At 32.9% G+C, this 17,814-nt stretch overlaps 1 protein-coding gene across 5 annotated transcripts in view; it reads right to left on the bottom strand.

The window, feature by feature from the left end:
• Nucleotides 1-15,511, bottom strand: part of LOC131075949 (MADS-box protein JOINTLESS-like) — a 93,948-nt gene extending 78,437 nt beyond the window's left edge. Inside the window, exons 1-3 of one of the 5 annotated variants that reach the window (XM_059211987.1) lie at nucleotides 15,414-15,511; nucleotides 15,053-15,198; nucleotides 14,659-14,861 (exon numbers count right to left, since the gene is read on the bottom strand). In XM_059211987.1, the coding sequence (XP_059067970.1) occupies nucleotides 14,659-14,840 (182 nt within the window). In that variant the 5' untranslated portion in view covers nucleotides 14,841-14,861; nucleotides 15,053-15,198; nucleotides 15,414-15,511. The other 4 variants (XM_059211986.1, XM_059211985.1, XM_059211989.1 and 1 more) reach the window with 4 other exon arrangements.
• Nucleotides 15,512-17,814: the final 2,303 nt, after the last annotated feature.

Genomic DNA, 17,814 nt, shown 5'->3' with positions numbered 1-17,814 from the left:
TCTCTGATGTCCATGATGGTTAATTCTCTCTTTCAACATTAATGAATTAATTTCACATGGATGATTAAAGAAAATATAGTAATAGATATAAATTAAATCGTATAGCTACCAATTATTTTAATAAGTAGGTTGAGTAAATTCAAACTCATAATGTTATGATGAGGAGGTAATCAATTTGATATTAAGAAATATAATAACCAAGTCAAGTGCTCCTATAAGAATCAATGTAGACATATCATGTGTTTCAAATCACAAGATATTGAATCATATAAAAAATGTATATTATTAATCCAACTTAGTCTACTCCATATCATCCTCAAGGAAATAGATATGCAAAGTCCAACAATAAGAGTGTTATAAATATTATTAGGATACTAGGCATCAAAAAGAAAATATATGAAAACAATGTAAGGTTTGCACTATGAGTTGATATAATAACATACAAAGTTTTCATTAGTATAAGCACCTTTGAACTCTTCTATGGATTAGATGCAAAGATGTCTATTAGTTTCAGGTTGCTAATATATCAGTTAATTTAGGATAATGATGGAGAAGAGTGTGTTGCAATTTATCATACAATTATGGAATTGATAGATTTGGTGAGAGCACGAAGGTTGTACATGAAAAAATATTTTCATGTAAACAAACAATGATGGATCTATTTGATAAGAAACTAATTTATGTGAAGAAGATGCTATGTTGCATATTTGGTCCTCGTATGAAATGCTAGATAAAAGGAAAAGGGGAAGTATGGAAAGTTTGATCCCTTATGGATTGGTCTATTTGATATTCTTCAGGAGTATAGTAACAATGTGTATACAATGTGTATAATGTCAAATATCTAAAAATGGAATTTAATGGGGCTACCCATCCATAATTAACAATTAAAACACTACTTGTAGGTAGCGGCAACCCTACTTTGTAAGTATTTCATTTTTTGTGGATATTTTGTGTCTATGTTATATTTTTTCTTGTAATATTATCTTTCTTGTGTCTTTATACAATCATGATCCCTATTTGATTATGGTGAAGCATGTTTGTCGTTGTCTTCATTTTTGTTCCTTATTTTGGTGTGCTCCTAGATATTTGAATTCTCATTGTGTCGTCATATGGAATACATTCCCAACTAGAGCTATTATTAAGACTCGACTTAATGGTCTCATATTTTCCTAAGCATTATCTTGTTTGTGTGTATTAACTTATTTTTAATAAATAATTATGTTTGATCTTAAAAATAATGAATGGTTCTTCCTATTATGTTGGTCAAATATAAAAAGTGAGGTATTTTCTGATGGACTCGAAAAGCACTGAGAGGGGGGGTGAATCAGTGACACCAAAAACCAAACTACTTTAAACACTAACTGGTAGATGAACTTAACAAAGCTTTTAAACACAATGCATGTAATCCAAATCGATATAACAACATCCAGAAAAAGTAAAGCATCCACCATAACACAAGTGTTTATACGTGGAAAACCCAAATAGGTAAAAACCACGGTGAGATGGAACTCACAAGTTAACTATCTGCAGTAATAGATAACTGACCAGTTAAGGTTTACAAAGTGCTCTGCTAGGAGCGAATCTTGTTAGAGAACCCAAAGCTTGATTAGAAGCTTATACCCTGTTAGGAGTAACCTCGGTGGAGGATTTCAGAATCCAAACTAATGGATCACCTTGTTAGAGGATTTGTACATTGAAGCTTGTTAGAGCTTACTCGGTTAAGGGATTTGATTCTGTTGTAATGGTTAGAAAATAAAAAGAATGGTTTGATCTGTTCTGAGTAGCACAATACTTGCTTGATCAGATCCTTCTAAGTACATTCAACACTACTCTTCAACACACTCTTCATCTTAACAAAAACTTTCACTCTTCATACATACATCATAACATAACATGACATCTATGTCAAATGATTCACTAGGATGTCTTTAAATAGACATTCAAATGTTAGGTTGGTCCAGGGAAATCAAAACACAATTTCCTAGTTGCAGTGTATCTAGATAAGTGATCATAACTCATCACAAAAATGACCACCAAGTAGTCGATGCTGGTAACTCATCACAGAAATAACCAAATACCTGTTGGAACAATCAATACTGGTTTGAATAAAACATATGAATCATTGTCCTTGAATCTCCACTTGATCTCCATCTTTATCTTCATCTTGATGCCGACTTAGTATAACCACAGGCTATCCCTTATGCACATACCGGTTGACACAAAGTACCAGTTAGGGATTAACCTCTAACATACCGGTTAATAGTGTAAATAATTGAAGTTACACCGGTAGTTAATATGATCATATGTGTGTGTGAGAGTGTTTCACCAATGACAACAAGTGATGAATACATTACAATCATCATCAAGCCAACATTTTCTTGTGCGATGTTTAGTATGTGTTGATTCTTGGGTTGTAGGCTTTTGGATTGACTTAAAACCTTTTGATTAGGTTCTAAGGTTTTAAGTTCTCTTAGACCCTAATTCACACCCTCTTCTTCCATCCATTATAGTATGTCATATCAAATCTCGGGTTTGTGTATAACCTTATGCTCCATGATCCATTTGAATCTCAATTCACATGGTATTTTGGTCTCTTCATGAATTTTTTGCTTCTCAAGTGTTGACTTCTAAAAGTAATTGAAACCTTGGAACCAAGTTCCAAGTACCATGTTCCATTCATACCCCAATCCTTACCATCTTCTCAGCCTTGTAATTTCTTTATTTTCCTCATACTTCAAAATTTTGAGTGTACTTTAGCCATTGACATCCAAAAATCCTAGTGAAAAGTATATACTTCCTTCCCCTCCTTATTGTCTTCCTCTTCATTCCTAATTCGGGTTCCATTTTTAATCCCAATCCTTGATTATTTTTTCATTCTGGTGCCCTCACAATATTCTATTCTTGACCCGGCCTCTTGGTCATTCCTTATCTCGTGGTTCCTTCAAACATCAAGATCTTTCTCAAAATTTTGAGCACCTATTTGTTCCATAGGTCATCCTCCCTTCCCACACCCGACTCTCAACCCTCATATCATGTTTGTAGGGACATCCTAAACCTAGACTTCCACTAAAATTTTCATAGTCTTATAAAACCTTAAATGCATCAAATATTATTTTATTTACCACAACTGCTTTGTGGCCACCATTACACCTCTAGTTTACCCTATCACACACAAAAAAAAATCATATATATAGGATATAATTTCAAGAAAAAAATTATTGGGTTTGTGATCGACAACTATGCTCCTTCAATATCATTTGGTAAGTCATGCTTGATTTGTAGGTTTCATGTTTGTGCACGCTTTTAGCATGTGGCACAAATATTTTTCAATAGTTTGTAATTGTCAAATATTAATTCTTCAACAAATCCTTATTCCCATTAATTATTAGGCATAAAACCCTCTAACATTAAAAAAAATTGTTGAAGAGAAATACAAAAGGTTGGTCTTTTTTAGTTTTTACAAACACCATGGTGCTAAGAATCTATTAGAGTTACAAATTTTTTAGCTTACTGGTCATCTAAGTAGTGCATTCTAGGAGCTATAGAAAGGTGACTCATTGTAGTAATAAGCAATGATCTAGTGTCTCCTTTAGTCAAGTACAAATATTTAGTAGAGTTCTAAGCAAAGAGGAATGATAGGTTCCTATATATTGTTTGTGATTTTCCTTCACCATATTTGCTAGTTAAATGTAATATGAATATGGCCAATCTCATGACATTTTAATTCATTAGAAGTTGGCCTTTGTGATGTTAGTTCTGATCTTGCATATGAATGTTTACAAGTTTAAAAGATTGTTTTAAGTAGAATTGATTACTAGTTAGATCATATGATCATTGTTATTTCTTATGTATCCCTCTTATGGTTGAATGGGAATTCGTAATCTATATAAGGAATTGGTCTTGCAGATTCAATGCTCCATACAATTTTTAAAGAAGAAATCATTCATTGGTAATATAGAAATTAGTTTAACATTTATGCACTTTATGATTCAATAATTGTAAGTAGGGAAAGATCATTGGTGAGCCTTGTCATACAAATAGTTTGTGAATAATATTTTTTACCAACAACTTGCATCTTCCATAATGACAATTGCTTCAGCTATAGTAGATTTCATTCATATAATTGTTCTACATTTTAATCTAGTCACAATCTTCAGAGTTAACAAACCTTAGATACAATTATAAATTCCTATATTATTGTATATTTTAGCACTTTAAATACACCTCTTCAAACACTCTCCTAGGTCTAGTTATGTTAAAGTATAATTCATATCCATAGTAATTATTATTGCTCAATCCTCGACAATATGATGGTAAAGTTTTTTTCACCCTCATGAATACCATTCTTAGGCCTTGTTCGTAAAACTATGTTCTAGGACAATGAGAGAACTATTTTGGTACCTAATATTGAGAACATAATATGTTGGCAATTGGTTATGGGTCCATGAGTGTGGGTAGGTGTTACATTAATAACTATGCACAATGCAGATGAAAGACTTGTTGGTTGCCAAATCAACAGATTGGAAATTTATAAGGTTATGCCAAATTCTATCTTCAAGCTTCCCAATTGATTTGGCCAACTAACAGGAGTAACCAAAATATGGTCAGCTTCCCATACATTTCATGTTCTGCAGGACCCTAGTGGGTGTACCTACTCACCAACCGAATCTTCAAGTTGATCCTTTTTATATAAGATTAATCACTTCTATCTGGTTATGTCTTCTATCTCATAATAGCATAAATTTCTAAAATAGAATGATTTGATCACAAATTGTTTACTTCTACTTGTCTCTGTTGTACCCCTTACTCTTATCTCCTAACCGAAAAATTGAAAATGTAAATTTTTTGAATAAGATTCATTATACTTGATAGATGATCAATGCCTTCCACCTTTTGGGATACATAGTCACCACTTTCCAGAATCTCATGTATAACCCTTGTGAGACATTTTTTAAGTCCACTGCTAGAATAGATCTGTCAACTATTCCAACCTCCAATACTACTCCACTATTGCTTGTCACAACAATCAGTCTAACTGAGTTTAACTTCTACTTGAAAAGATTAGTAAGACAAGACCCATAAGGATAAGGTCTCAAATGAATCTTGTTTGTCAAACTGCTATAACAATGAATAAGTATTTCATAAGAAAGTTTAAGATAGCATTCATCTACTAGAAATGAATATCATGGGAGAACTGATATCTAAAACAGAAGATCTTCTTTAGCACAATTGAATTGCAAAAATACTGGATCATATATTGAAAAACTAAAGTTGCAAAGAGAAAATAACTATCTTCTATTGATTGTCTTTTGAAAATAATTACATTACATATTTGTAATAAAGTGAGGGTCAGACCCCTTCAAAGAGTCTTTTGGGTATTTAGAACAACATGAAACTAACTTACTAACTAAAGATCCCTAAGACCTAATTAAAGCACAAATGCACTTTTGTCAAATGATCGCTATATTTTGTACTCAAATAGGTATCATAGTCTTCCACTAAAATCTTTGCCATGTGTTCTGCAAGGATCATTGCCTCCATATGGCCGCTGACTGCATCAAGACCTCCTTTTTTAGCTGCTTTCAGAGCATCTTGCAGGTACTTCTGGAAATATTGGATCCATCTGATTTGATCCTTTGCTCCCACTGCTAGCAATGCTTTACCAATTTTCTTTGACTGAAGCATCTGCAATTATCCTTCTCATAGAACTTCGATTGTGTGGCATTAATGTCGTCTTTAACACTTAATGCTCAATAAATTTTGAATTTCGAATGATCTGGTTGATGTGACAAGTTCCTTTTATCGGTGTGACTTTATATGTTTACACATCGCCAAGACCTAAGTGATATGCTACCTATGGGGGGTGTCAATCGATCACCTCGTTTGATTTGGTTTGACAACTGCTAGTCTTATTGATCCATTTGATAACCTTTCATCTTGTCATGTTTTGTTCATTGGGGAGACTTTCTCTGATCTCTCTTATCTCCTCAATCTCCTTTCCTGCAGTCATCCCTAAGAGTCACAACGATCAAACACCATCGATGGGATCATTGATGTCGGGGTTACAAAGGAAGTTTCTGGCCAATGGTCATTTTCTTGTCGATGTACATTACCTTAGTGATAAAGTTGTTTGTTATTTTCCTTCTATCGACATGACTCTCAAAGTCGCGTTGACCCTAAGTATTTCTTCCTGATTTGGGTAGGTCTGGCCAATAGAATAAATCTCCTATTTTGCCTTTTTGGGGGAACAAGTGGATCTCATACCGATATATTTCATGTTTTTAGTTGTCAAGGTAACTCCTCTAATCGGCCTGCCTTTTGTCATTTCCTCCCAACAGCATCTAGTCTTCCCATTAGATTTTTCCTTATGATTCACATTGGAGTGGACTTGGGCCGATATATTTTCATATAGTTTCATCGGTGTGTCTTTTATTATCGGGTTGACCTCTAATATGTCTCTTCGTCTTCGTAACTCATACTGACGTTGAATCCATCGGCCAGGCTCTTTCTGATGTCTTTTCACTCAATTATTGGGCTGACTTATATAATCGGTATAGCTTCTATGTTTTTAGCACGACGGTGTTAGTCTCTCCAAAGATTCATAAACTCTCATCATTGTTCATATCAGGTTGAGTCATGCTGATATATTTACCCATATTGTCTGTCAGTATGACTCTCATGATCGGGTAGATTCCTTAAGTTTCTTGCCGACCTCATAACTCTTCCCGATATTGTTCTTATCGGGCAGACTCACATCGATAATCATCTTTTGTTGACATATATCGATATGACACATGAAATCGGTCTGACCTTTTTGCGCTTACTCCGAAGTAGGTTTTTACACTGATAACCAGTTCATTCTTTTGTCGGTATGTCCTTTCTGGATAGAAGTGTAGGTTTGTTTTCTATGATGGAACTTTGCAAGATTATGATATGAACATGTCTCCCCGATGAGTTCTTGTGTTGCTAGTTTGAGAGACCATAATGCGATTGATATGACTTCAACATGGTCTTGTCGATTTACATGTTTTGAGGCTTTGTTATTATGAAGTGCTAGGCTTATATATTACACAAATTGCTTGTATTTTAACAACTTTAGGTGTACCTAGGTAGTACTATTGAGGTTAATGAGGACCACGATGCCTGATAATGGATATTCTAGTCCTATATAAGAATCTTCACACAGGAAAATTACTTCATTTATCTAGGTGTTTATAGTCCCCTCATGGCTATATATTGGGCTCTGCCTTTGTGGGAGCCCATTTTACCCCACATATAACATATTTGTTATTTATGTGTGAACTTGCACTACTAATAACTCCATTTGATAAATAAACCATTCTTCTCAAAACAGTTTCACGAATTCAAGGATAATTTTCAACAATGTAGGGAATGTTTTCAAGGCTATTGGAGTATAAGGAATTGATTGATGGTCAAAAAAATTGCTATTCGAAAGTCCTAAGGGAAACTTTAATTCAACCAGAAAATATCATTCCAATAAGACCCATTACTAATAGCAAATTGGTAAACTTATCTCCATAGTAAAACTTGTCCCATATGTTTCTATATTAACTATTGGTTGCTAGTTGTTAGATACTACTCCATTTGTTCAATGATTGCCTTATCTCTTTCAATGTGCATGTGTTTTACGCTTCAAATTTTGCATGTAGGGGTGCTTCTTGTATATGGTAGTATGCATAATTCCTCTTTGGTGTATAGATATTTATATCGATAATGGTAATGCTCCAACATATGTTGACCAATATCATTGTGGCATGAAGTTATATTCTAAATGTTAGGCCTCATATAACCTTGTTTGTTATTGCAAGCTACTTATAGATTAATTATCTTTATGTAGGTGACATGGGTGTATTGTATTAATCAAGACAACCACATCTTACTAGGTGGTAAAGAGGCATGCATAAGGTGCCCATGAAAGTGAGACTCGGATTTTTAATAGAATACACACGTGTACAAGGAAAGAATGATATCAAATTATTTTGTTGAAGACAACTTGTGGTAGTCGGTTACCTTTTTCTTTGGTGAGTTCTCTATGCTTGGTTGCTAACCAAGAATTCAACTATTATAGAACTCCCTATGTAGTATAAAATAGAGTGAGCCAATAGGCTCCCCACAAATTATTAACTTGCTACACCATTGATCTTGTGGTGCCTAACCATGGTGGCTACGTGCTAGCAATCTTGACCTAAATTTAAAGGTTTTAAGCAATACTTGCACCCATAAATTTCTAAATGGACAGTGTTGCATGTGTTAGCGTTTTTAATGCATTGCTAGAAAGTAATAAGTAAAATGAGTACACAAGTGGATAATTTGAGACAATGACTACACCAAGAGATCAAAAAAATGATAATTGCTATTTGCCACCTTACTTATGATGTCATACTTACCTAAAAGAAAAATAAACCTTCTGGGGCCATTTATTATGCACGATATTGCTATGAATAGGAATTTGGACTAATTTTCCTTATGTTGTGTGCAAATAAGTTAATATTAAACTAGATCTATGGTATGGGTATCATCACTACACTTAATAAAAGCTAGCAACTATAAGTATTTTTTTGCAAGAGGTTAAGTATGTGAAATTACAGTTATTTCCCTTGTTTATATAGGGAGCTCACATAAAATGGGATTGTCTTGTCTACAAGATGGTATCCAATATTGTCTTATTATTGAAAATAATTTATTCTCTAGTACAAAGAGATAGTGTTTATTATAAAGTCCTTGATTTGTGATGAGTGTCAAATCCTATAAGTTGTTGGGCTTATTTCTAACTATGTATACATATTCTATGATGAAAAGATTATTGGTCACTGAACCAATTCTTGTATAGGGTTAATCTTGATGGCACTCTACAAAATCAATTAATATGTGTCATTATTTGTAAGGGGTTTGAATTCACTTGTATAAGTCAAAGAAAGATATAATCAAGTAGTGACTTGCTTACATTTTAGTTGCCTTCGTGGATAGCTAATATGTTTCAAGGGATATTATGAGTGTGCCGTAAAATCTTGAGAATCATAATTGTTGATTTATTATCTTGAGAATTATTTAGTTATAGATCATCGTAAAACTAATGTAAAAGGCTTTGTGCTATTCTTCTCGTTAATGCATATGAGATATTTTTTAATATATCTGGAGTAGATCCTTTAATGTGTTTATCTCTTGAGTCCTTAATTTGTACATGAGTATATTTCTAATTCCATTTGTTGATCTATATAAGTGATTGTATTCTCTTCTAGACATTTCCTTTACCTTCCAATAAATATGCACTATTCTTAATGGTAAATGACCAAATATTTTACCAAAATTCATCTCTTTTATTCCTTTAATAATTTAAGACTAGAGTATGTCCACTCATTTATATGATTTAATATTTTATTTGGTCTAAACTCTAAGAGAGCTCAAATATGAAATATGTTTAAAGAACCATGCCAATGTGGATTCCAAGTTGTACAAGTGTATGCAAGGTGAAGGGGACTCACCTAAATATTTATTTCACATCACTAGTTACATGTTCAATCTTGTTTTCATTTTCTTAGTAGAGATCTATAGGTCTCTCCATAGCAATTCAATATATTTAGGAGCTTAGTAACAAATCTTTGAGATTATCATATACAGGCTAGTATGATTTACGAGGATTTGAAGTGTTTTTTATCTCTCTTTACTTATGTAGGGGAGTTTCTCACTCCTATTAATTGGCCCATTGGTGCTTATAGCCTAATCACGAGTTTAATCATTTATATCTAGATCGACATACTTCCACAAATTTAGCCTTTGGTAACTTTATTTAGGGTTACAAGGCATGTGGTTTTGAGTGTCACCAATGTCTATTACCATAGGATAGCATAGTTGGATATTGCATGGATTGAATAGTAATCATTATGTAATTAATGACCCAATGTTAATATGACTTGCTCTCAAAGAATCTCCTAATTGCATGTATGTAAATTGTAGTATGTGTGTATGCCATATACACTATTGGCAAATGTTGAATTCTTTTAGGTGACTTAATGACTCTAATTGAAAGCCTATTTCATGATCTACAACAACTCAATACATATTGGTAAGGCCAATATTTACTTATAAGATTTTATAATCAGCTTATAAAATTATTCATGTATTTCACGCTTTTAATTAGACTATAATATAACTCAAACAAAATTAATTAAATGATCTAGAGCTTGAATAACCCACCTTAAAAAGGGCTTAAGTTCTTTGACTAAGAATCTAGATTTTCTTGTATTTCAATTTCTCATTAGTGAGCCAATCCCTGAATCTTTAAGATCTCGCTAGCTCTTTATGAAATCAAGACAACCTCCTACAAGTTATCTAGGTTAGTTGTAACTGTATAGTTTCTGCTAATAATATCCCATTGATACCAGTACTTAATTTATGATTCTCTTATTTTCTTCATTGCACTCTATGCCTACACTAGTCCTAGAATCCTAAACTAAAAACTAGTGCCATGAGGTTATACAGATGGAATTCAACCTCAAAGTTGCGTTTCGGTTCGGAATGAGTATCTTTCATTCAAACATCATTAGATTACCTGGTCAATAACAATTTAAGTAGCCCTCAAGTAAATATTTTGATCTAAATATGAATTCCTGCTAATGAAGCCATGGTGATCTCTTAACTCACACTAATAGCAGTCTAGTTTAGAGGCCTCAGTCTTGTACCCTTGGCCGTACCCTTAAAAGATGCTTGTGAAACGAATGCTGAATCGCAGGCAAAGACAATCGTATACAAGCCCACAAAGTATGTTGTTCTAGGTGTAAGCCATCAAATTTCTGGTTGCTGAGATCATACAGGGCAAAAGGAAGTAATTGTGACCGTTGATCTGCATCCATCATAGAGCTGGTAGAAGTTTAAGAGTCGTCAGAGCTCTAAACTACCCTCAAGCAATGTGGGCTTAATAATAATCGATCCAAAGATGTGCAGATTATTTTTATCATTGATGTCATTGATGCTACAGAGCCACGTAACGCTTCGTCTTTGTGTTTTTACTATTCGGTGACACTCTATAGCCTGTAGCATGGATTGAAGTAATCGATTCGTTGCCATGTTGATTTTGCTAGGCCCGAACTTCAAGGTTTATTTGATTTGATCTCATCGGGTCATCGCTCGAAACTCATTTCTAACATTTGCAAGTGTTTCCTTTTGGAACTCCAAGGACCAAACGTTTCTCCACTTCACTCAATCGCTAACATCTTAGCAAGGATAAAACAAGAAACCCGGGTCCCATCGGCCGGTCCCATCTCTTGATGACTTAGCTACAAGTCGATCAATTGTGAAGCTCATTTCATTAAGCGTTCTCAAAACCTAAAGAGAGGGTTGAGAATGAACGAATCAAAGTTTTAATTGATCGAGAATGAATGAATCAAAGTTTTTATTGACGTTTATTAGATCAGCCAGTGTATGCAAGTTCTACAAAAATAAAATATCTAGACATTAGATCTTCGACGTCATCTAAAAATTGGAGGGCTCATTAGATGCATGGTATGCACTAATGATTTCTAATAGTTCAAGGCTCATTAGATGCATGGTATGCCTTATTAATTTCAACTCACTTTATAAAAGAAGGGATCACATGGGAGATTCTTATTGCATCAGACGATCTCTTCACATTAGACATTCACTCTACCCACAACCTGTGGTTCATTGATCTGGTGTCTCAATCAACATTGACTATTGATCTACACTTAATGTACATGTAGTTTAACTAGAGTGTTAGGCCATATAGTTTGAAGGAAAATAGAGTGTCTATGTGAATTCTTATGTGAATTAGTGTTATCATAGGGAAGTAGGATAACATGGTGGTATGTGCTCTTCATTAGCTATGTTAATATAGTGAGACTATTCTTGGTGTTTGCGTTTGTTCTTCTTAAAGTTTGACACATATTTTCAACTCTTAAATAAACTTGATAGTTTGTCTAAAAAAAATATATTGCCCCTATGAATATTTTATGATCTATGTGATTCAAATAATGTTATTTAGCAAGTCATGGTTGATCTATCAATATTTTAAGCTATAACTCATGTAGAATGTTAAAAAAAATGGTATATTTTTTGGTTGTCTAATTGGAGTGTTATAGTTGACAAATAACTTTTTGTCATTTACTACAACATTTCTAACTATCATTATTTTAGTATTTTACTTTCAAAATATTTTGTTTAATATATTTAATTACATTCACATCTCATTTATTTTGAGATAAATCTTGAATGCTTATGTTATTTATTTATTCCAGATTTAATATGTAAATGATATTATATTCCCTCTTTAATTCTAGTGAACCCCTCCACTCTTACATCCCTTTAGATCCTATCTAGTAGTTTCTCTTTTTATTTACATTTGAGAGTGGTTTATTTCACTAAATCTTATATATTTCTCTTTACCATATTACTCTAGGGTTTTCCTATGTTACAAGAAACTCAAAATCTTAATTTTCTTTTATGAAGGAGTTATCATCTTAACTCTCACATGGATAGCCACTCAAATGACAATAACTCCCTTTACAACATAAATGCTAATCAAATTCATACTAAGGAACATGAAAAATAAAAAGTACTAAGCAAGATTTTTCCCTCATAAGGTCTAAAATTACTTATTGATACACTTCTCCATAATAAATCTCCTCAATAGTTGGCCATTGGTATGCATAGTGTATTATTGTGTACTCTTTATACCACATATGTTGTTCATAATGTTGACAATCCTATGGCTTCTACCAATATTGGATCTTCTTAACCCATGGATTCACCCACCCACCCCTTTAAGTAATATTTTGATCCTTCCTCCCCTCACCGTGTAATTTCTTCCACTTTCATGGGCTCCAACACCCAAGTGGTCCCTCTCAATTATTCTTTTCTCTTCTATTTCTACCTCTAGTTTGAACCCCCAACTTTCTTTCCATTAGTATTCCACTTTCCTCTAATCCTTCCACATCTAGTCATATGCATGGCTACTAGCATTTTTTCCCCATGCCTATGTTCTTCATACATTGTCACCTCATGGACTAAGACGACCATACCTGATAGTGTGGCTTCTCCTTCCATTTCCATGTCATTACTCGTTATCCCTCATCCTCTTTGCACATCCTTCATTGTATCCTACATAACTCCTACCACTTCTATTTCAATCTCTACCTTGGGTAAACTATTTCAAATGAATTTCATCAACTTAAGAATAAAGAGGATACTATTCCTATTAACCATGACTTTATTACATATACTCAATGTTACATTTGATCTTTTTATATATCCAATGCCCACTAGCTTTATGGCATCTAAAATTAAATTATTTTATGTAAGTCTCTATCCTCTTGCTATATCTTGGGTCACACTTCCATGTGCCTACCCATAATGTGGAGGTCCATAGTCCTTCAAACATCCTTTAGTGTCATTGTGATTTGATTTATGGGAAGGGTAAAGGTGTCTATGTATAAATCCCACCTCTCAACTAAAGGTGTGAGCATACAACTCATAATACAGTGGTAGAAATGGATCATATGCCTTACCACATATTACATAGTTGAGCTTGCATATATGATCATGTGCCTAGAGCTCTCCTATTATATTAGGAACATCTTATCTTCCCCAACCTATTATGTGATTCCATGTTTTATCATGTTATTGGAGGCTAATTGGGGGCATCATGCCTTCCCCTATACCATTAATTACTCACATGTTTTGTCTGATGCCTAGAATTAATTAATCATTACAGGTTGCATGCCTTACTTATCCCATTGTGTACATACACATCTTTTGTGAATAGAACCACATCAAGGACACATTCCTTTCTTGATGCTATGTATAATTACATGATTTTTATCTAGCCATCAAGGCTACCTCTTGATTTTTTTCTTTTTATAATATAAATGCTTTCAAAAAAAAAATTTTAAAAATGTATATAGTTTCCTTTAAATTTCATTATATTATGAATATCTCTAATAAAATATCAAAAACTTCAAAGTATCTAAACTCTAAATTCACATTTCTTGTTTAAAAAACTAAGGAAAGTTGCTAAATTATAAAAAACCGACTTTAATTTTAAAGTGAAGAGTGGAGTCTATAACATTAAGTATTCTTATAACATACACTGGGTTTAAAAAAGTGTTTAAAATTTGATAAATATGAACATAATTTGAAGATTGATAAATAATTACAAAATTTGAACAAGATATATTAAAATTATATCTAAAGTTATTAAATATACAAATAACTCAAATAAAAAACTCTGAATAAAATAAAATAAAACAAAATAATAATTAAAAAATAATAAACACTTAAACAATAAATTATTAAACGTACAGATAAATCGATAACTATAAACATAAACAATTCAAAATATATATATAAAAACTAAATGTAAATAATTTATAAAAAAAATAAAATTAACACCATTCTCCAAAACCACTATTCGTATGTCCACAAAACCACTTGGATTATTTAAAAAAACACTCTCCAAAACCACTATTCTTAGGTCCAGAAAAACCACTTGCATTGTACGTCTGTTAATGTGTGCAAATATTTTTGAAGACTGCTTTGTCATGGATTCGTTATTTCTATGAACTTTCTAGTCAAAACTGTACTTTTTTTCCATAAATAAAGAAAAGCAGGCACGAAGAAGAATACCTGGAACTGGAGTACTCGAAGAGCCTTCCCGTTGCAGAAAAAACGATAAGCCCGACATCCGCGTCGCACATAATGGAAAGTTCCTTTGCCTTTTTTATCAAACCCTTCCTCCGCTTCGAGAAAGTGACATGCCTCGCAGCTGTTTTCTCTATTTTCTTCAGTTCTATTCTTTCTTTGCCCATCTCAAATCTCAAAAACTTTACCTGCAAAGAGGATTTGAAATTTCACAAATATTTACAGAACGCCCAAAACTTAACGAAACCCTTACTAGAATACACGAAAATATCCATCAAACCTCTCAAATCGAGCCTTACGTATTCCATCAAAAGATAAGATACGAAAAGTAGATGCTATTTTAGGTAGGTTTTATCTGTTTCGCAGGGTATTATACTACCTAAAGATGTGATTCCTGATTGGTCTGAAGTTGCTCTACAGAATACAGTCCAAGCTGTCCTGTCCGGATTGAATCTGCACCTTGCAATTTTGAGAATGTACACTTTCCATTGATGGCCGAGAAACGATATGCGAGGGAGGCTTTATCTGTTAAAGAGTCGCAGTCACTGTATGTACCCTAAAAAAAAAACTTCTTTCATCGATGGCCGTGCAAAATAGTGGTTAACAAAATTCCTTTAATGGCTGTGTTATCTCCTAATTACTCTATTTCATTGCATGGATTTGCGATAATTGGACAGCAGAAAGCATTTGTTTTGTTATTTGCTGAAGAATTGCATAAAAAGCTCAGATAACTTTTGTACCAGAGTCGGGACAGTTGGAACGCCCTGGAAGCGGCTGTGTGCAATGAATGTGCACATTATTGGAGCGCCTTAGTGAATGGAAGAAGCCAGAATATGAGTTCATTACGTGTCTAACTGTTGTCCGCAGGCGGTACTTTTCGAAAAAGGGACATAACAATAATTGGGTTTTGATTTGTTGCTGCTTATTTTATTTTATTTGGTTGTTAAATAGGATTGTGGGGCGTTTAACTTTGAAGGTGGTGTAAAACACACAAAGGTGTCACCTCATCTTGGTAATAGTGGAAGGGTGCAAAGTCTAAGGGTTAAGTGGTGATGTAGGCATCTAGTTGGTGTCAAACCGTTTTGTCAATTGAAAAAATTATTAAGAGTAGTTGATCATTAATGATAAGTGTGGAAAAAGAAATATTATAGGAATAAAAGATTCCACATCCATAAAGATATATATTTTATTTTTGAAAATATTTCAATATAATTTCTTGGATTCTTTCAATATAAAGATCAATTTAAAACCATTTAGTAGAATTATATCATTCACTCTATGAGGGTATTGTATTTGTGAGACATATTCATTATTTGATTATATCATCAAGTAAGCACAAAAAAAAATCTAATAAGAGAACAATATCTTTCAAGAACATTATTCTTTAACTTTACACCAAGAAAATAGAGAGTAAACAAATAATACGAATTCAATTTAAGCATAAACAATTTTATGTCATTAGCATTATGTATTTATTGTAACTAAGATCCTTTTATGTCAACTCCTTAAGTTCAATTTACTTATCTTCCTTGAATTTTGAAACAGAGATCTTTCAGCTGAATACTTTACAACTAGATAGATTTTATGCTCAATCAAGTACAAATGTGAGTAAGAGTCTTATATTATAATGTAAAATGCACAATCTTAAATTATTTTCCCACCATGACATCATTATCATGAAATTATGCCTCAAGAACAAACAAAAAAAACACACAATCGAACAAATAAGTGCATATGATGAAAAGAAAACTAAGGTTTTACCCATAATCATGCTAAAAATTGAAGATTCATTGATGATGATGATGATAGCAGTTGATTCTAGAATAATGTATCTCAAGAACAATGTAAGGATAGGGAATGGTATATGCTGAAAATAATGATTTTTTTAAAGCTAATCAAGGCTTATAGCAAGGCTAGGAATATATTTTGATAATAATAATAATTTAGAGGAAACATGCATGTTTATTGTTATTCATGTAAATGTAATACAATTTTTTTGTATTTACTAAAAGTGAATAGATGAGGTTAGGGTTGGCTACTTTATGATTAAATAAAGAATGTTGAATCCTAATAATGAGTTATAAAATCTCCTAGGAAACCTTAATAAAATTAAGGTTATATAATGTGTGTTCCTTTCCTTCCATATTTATGAGTTAATATCGTAAATAAATATTGAAGCAATTTAGGCCTTGTATGTTTCACTTATAAATGTTTTAAGTCTATTAAATTATTTTCCCTATTTTTAACATGAGACATTATAGTGGTATCAGAGGTAGTTTTCATATCATCCTACTTTCTTTATGAAAGTTAATTTCTACATGTTGAACATTTATGCATTGTAGTGAAAAAGTGAGTAGGTATCTTTTAAGAGAAATTTGAAAGAAAAAAAATATTTTAGGGGATCTAAAGGGTGAACACTTTGGGTTAGGAACTATATTAGAACATAGTAACATGGGAAAAGGGAAAATAATGAAAGCTTGAAGGCGAGGGTAGAAAAGGATTTTGAATTGATGATGGATATATTGGTATAGATCATTTATAAAATATAAACGAATATGGATATGCCTTTCTAGTAGCATGGTGAAGGAAGCCATTCAAGAGATTATAATCACAATACCTCCTTTAGCTATGCTCAAAATATTTCCCTAGTTTCATCAACTAGTTCCTTCCAACCTACATTCATTGTAAAAGAAGAAGAGATGCACATAAAAGTTCCAAACATAAAATATCAAATATTAATTGTAGATGTAAATACAATGTGTTATGTAGAATACCAAGCCCTCTAAAATAGAATCAATGTTGAAATATATCTTCATAACTCAATAAACTTAAATAAGCTAAGTAGGAATGGCTCTAGTATCAAAACAAGAGTGTTAGTCACCCTAGAGATGTGTAATATTTTCTAAGAATCTTGACACTCCCTACCTTTGAAGGATCTAGCAAGTCCAAAACTTGTGCATGGGTTATGGAGTTGGACATATACCTATCTCTTAGACCCATGATTAACAATGAGGTACTAAGTTTTCTACACTACATCTAGAGGGAACTACACATGAATGGTGCTACCATGTATTCACCCCTAAAGACCACAAATTCATCAAAACATACGAGATATTGAGAAATTGCATAAAAATATTATAG

The sequence above is a fragment of the Cryptomeria japonica genome, chromosome 10, assembly GCF_030272615.1.
Source record: "Cryptomeria japonica chromosome 10, Sugi_1.0, whole genome shotgun sequence".
Taxonomy (NCBI): domain Eukaryota; kingdom Viridiplantae; phylum Streptophyta; class Pinopsida; order Cupressales; family Cupressaceae; genus Cryptomeria; species Cryptomeria japonica.
This window is presented reverse-complemented; position numbering and strand designations above follow the sequence as displayed.